This window comes from Leuresthes tenuis, unplaced genomic scaffold, assembly GCF_036924035.1.
Source record: "Leuresthes tenuis unplaced genomic scaffold, fLeuTen1.0.hap1 SCAF_2, whole genome shotgun sequence".
Lineage (NCBI taxonomy): Eukaryota > Metazoa > Chordata > Actinopteri > Atheriniformes > Atherinopsidae > Leuresthes > Leuresthes tenuis.
In genome coordinates, this window is record NW_027325356.1 from 27627895 (window position 1) to 27631893 (window position 3999).

At 42.4% G+C, this 3999-nt stretch overlaps 1 protein-coding gene across 1 annotated transcript; it reads left to right on the top strand.

Annotated features, from left to right (window-relative positions):
- The first annotated feature begins 330 nt into the window (after positions 1-330).
- ctxn2 (cortexin 2) lies at positions 331-3096 on the top strand. The gene is made up of 2 exons (XM_072381281.1): positions 331-578; positions 1459-3096. The coding sequence occupies exon 2, from the start codon at positions 1528-1530 to the stop codon at positions 1771-1773; it is 246 nt and encodes an 81-aa protein (XP_072237382.1). The 5' UTR covers positions 331-578; positions 1459-1527; the 3' UTR covers positions 1774-3096.
- Positions 3097-3999: the final 903 nt, after the last annotated feature.

Below are 3999 nucleotides of genomic sequence, written 5' to 3' on the forward strand. Positions count from 1 at the left end.
GCAGCATTTGTAGTAGTCAGGAGCAGAGAGAAGCAGTATTTCTCGTGCTGAATAAATCTTGTTATTCCTGTTAGAATTGACTAAATTGAAAAGAGACAAAAAGCCAGGGAGGAGAGAACAAGGGGTGAAGACACAGCAGAGGAAGATTACTTGTTTATGCTGCTGCATCCATCCTGGTGTTGCTGAGGGGGGGACTGTTGTGAATGACTGAGGCAGCAGAGCAGCTGAATGAGACTAACAAGTGGTTGCCATGCAGCAGGAGCAAGCGTGCGTGCTTCTAGAGGGAGAGATAGAGAAACAGAATGATAATGAGCAAGAGGCAGCAAGTAAAGCAGCACTAGGACAGGAGCTGTATCTCTCAGAAGAGACGCGTATAATAGATTGATCCTGCCTCTCCCTTGCTCCTCTGTTTCTCTCTTTACCTCTTGCTTTTTTTGCTTAGATGGACTGTTAGCCTCACGGATCCGATATGCCAGCGATGGACAGAATAATGGAAATATGTTTGAGAGCTCCAAGGAGGAGAAGTTGTTCGCAAGAAACGGCAGCAACAGGTCTGTAAGGATGGCACGATAATGATGGTGAGATGCCTGCTTTTTCTTTTTGAGACATCCTCACTGGAGAATCTGTCAATGCAGTCCTTCTCTTTCACCCTACCTCACTCCCTCCCTCTCTCTTGTCTCCCTCAGCATACTTGTGCAGTATCCTTCTCATCATTCTACTTCGTTCTCCCCTCATCTCTTTCACCATTCTCTCTGTTCATTTTCCAGCCGCTGTCTACATGCATCCTTCCTCTCTCATCCAGCCCCCCTCCTCACTCTCGAGCCACCTGCTGCTGGTGTTCATATGAAAGATTTGGGAGGAAAAGAATGACAAAGGCAGACATCCACTTGTGTGACCGAACCAATTTGGTGATTATGTGTGGTGAATTACTGTCGCTCTTTTACTGCCTAATGGAATTACCCTGTCTGGCAGGCATCTGCTCACACGCAACAGGTAGAGATCTCCTTCTTCAAAACCAAATATATGGAACATTGCATCTTCATGAGATGTGATGTTTTCATTTAGAAGTTCAAGCTTTGTTTACGTTTAACAGCTGGCCATGCACTGCGACACACTGTAATTCTAACCTGGCTCATTTCCCTGCATCTATTTTCAGAAAGTCTTTACCACTTATTTGTTTTATGTTTGATTTTTTTTGCAATTTTCGGTCAAATTCCAGGAGGGACAAGGTGGGAGTGATGTCCGAACATCTCTTATACCTAATTTCAAAGAGGCTATATTTAGACACCAGTAGCCTTTGGTGTAGCTCCACATTTAAATGTGGAAAATCTGTATTTCCTATTCCTTTCAGTATACATAGTGTCTGCATTTACTGTGATTTAATAGGTGGATAAAACAGATTGCCGCACAAGAGGCAAAACAGAACTAATCGGACGCCATCATTTAACCCCTGTCCAGGTAACATGCAGGCTTCGAAATGCCTGACCCCATCAGAGGAGAGATGAGGCACCTAGATGTTGGTTTACCATGAGCAGCGTCCACTACAACCACTCCCTTGCTGCTATGAGCGGAAACGACATGATGGCGCACTCTCTGACTCTGGAGCAGAAGACAGCATTTGCTTTTGTGGGGATGCTACTGGTGTTCTTGGGGCTGCTGATAGTAAGATGTTTCAGGATCCTGCTGGACCCCTACAGCAGCATGCCCTCTTCCAACTGGGCTGATGGCATTGAGGGGCTTGAGAAAGGGACGTTTGAGTACGCCCTTACTTAACACAGGAATGCACATCCATACAAGTCCTCACAAAGAGAAATATGCGTACACGCGGACCTGAACACACACATGCAAAGTCACTCCAAGCCACAACCCTGCACAACCTGACACTCCATTAAGTCACCTCTGTGTGATACATCGAGCTGAGACACTGAAGCTGTGTTTGCTGTTTGTGCATTGTTAGTTCAGAGTCTCTCTACAGTATGTGACTACATGTTTGTTGTGTGTGTACAGCAAGTGTGAGGCAGATGCTGTGCAGTATTCTCTGCCCTTCTGCTAGGAGGTGTGTATTTAAGCTCATCGCAAACACAGAATTTGGCTGAAGCTCCCTTTAACCGATACTTACAAGTTGAATGTCTTTAGGTGACAAGAGGTGGATGTATTGTGGAACACATGTGGACAGTGAGGTGCAGCGGATCTATTTAGATAAAGTTAGAAGACTCAGGGACAAGAATAGAGGACAGAGTGGTTACACCTCTGCGCAGCAGAACCATAAAGTATAAGAATGTACATGGGTGTACAGGGTATTATGTCAAACTACTGCTAATCAAATCCAGTTTGTTGTGATCCAATGGAATGCAGCTGCTGCTGTGTGTGCAGATTGGTTCTTTTTGTGGTATCTTGTTTTCTGAGGTAATGCAATGAATGGCAACTGAACAAACTGTGATTTACATTATGGTTTGCTGATTCCAAAATGATGCAAAATCAACTGTCAGAGTACTGCTGCTCTTTTTGAGTGATATATACTGTATGTTGCCAAAATTACATATCTGGGTAACAGAAATGTATGAAAAATGTTGCTTTGTGAGCAGTCAAATGTTCCTTCCGAAAAACACTCTGTCTTAAGGTGGGCTGATGAGAAAAATGCAAAGGACTTTCATGGGAGATGTGGATTAAAAACAAAAAAAGACTTTCTTCATTCTCAGTGCTGCTAGTTTACTAATGATTGTGAGAAACTCTCACTCCCTGTCTGCAAAGGAAAAGGTCACAAGGAAAACAGGGGTGGGATGTGTGTCAGCACTACACATGAACATCTTTTCTCTCTATCCTCAACCATCCTCAACCTTTCTCCCCTGCTCTCTTCCTTCCAGACAGAGGAAGACAGGACAGTCCTAAACATAGATTCTGTAAAACAGCAGACCACTCAAAGTCTGGACTGTTCCTTTGCTAATTTTTACGGTCTACGGTTTCTCCTTAGTGCTGTGAATCTGCCTTACTGTGACCTTCAATGGGTTTATGTGCCTTCATCTAGAAACATTAGAGCACCTGTTTGTGGGTGAGTGTGTGCGCGAGTGTGTCTTATATCATAATGACAGACCTGTTGCTTGCTCCGCTGGTGGTAGAGATTTCTCATTGATTTCATTTGATTTAATGATGTGAAATAAAATTAATTTACTCACTTTAGAATATTGCTGTTCAAGTCTTTCAATTTGACTCTCTTCAACATAATCTGGGACAAAGCAGAGATCAGATTCATGTAATTTTACAGGAAAGAGCAGAGGGTCAAAACTCCAAACATTCTTGTCCCCTTGCCTTCAAATACTGGCAGTAGTGGTCCAACATCACTGCAGCAACAGCCAGAGAGGGTGTAAGTCAGTGCATTAGAGCATGACTGGAGAAAAGTGATCTGCTTTAGAAAAAACAATCAAAATAGTCTGAGACTTCATCAAAATAAAGAGAGTAAACTGATAGGAAATCAGAAAACATGGCAGGTCTTGAGCTTCAGAGCCCACTGGCTATTCCTTCCACGGTCAGTTGACACTCATAGGCCACCATGCACGCCTCCCTCGACACACATCATTCGTCAGGAATGCAATCATTATTGCACCATTATCTCTGTCACCTGTGTGACATTCTTATCTGAAACTATTCTTAATGGAAAAACACAGTTCTTTTCTTCTTCTTCCAACAAGACAACTTACAAGAAAGTCTAACTCAACAAGTATCAAGTGTCAAGGGTTTCAGTAATCATGTCTGCTCTGAATTATTTTATCACATCATACAGTTAGCATGTAATTGTTAGGAGTTTTTATTAAAAGTCAAAGAAAAGTGGAAAGTTATTCATTGCATTTTAGTACTTTAAGTACTTTAATTACAATTTCATGGTATTCGTACTTTAACTGAGGATTTCAATTTTATACAACCTAACACTCACTCCGATTAATTTCAGAAGGTACTTTTTGCTTCACACAATATTTATTTCACATGGTAGCTTACTAGCTTCTT

Bases quoted from the DNA above. Each gene is read 5' to 3' on its own strand.
- ctxn2 (XM_072381281.1), top strand. From the start codon at position 1,528: ATGAGCAGCGTCCACTACAACCACTCCCTTGCTGCTATGAGCGGAAAC.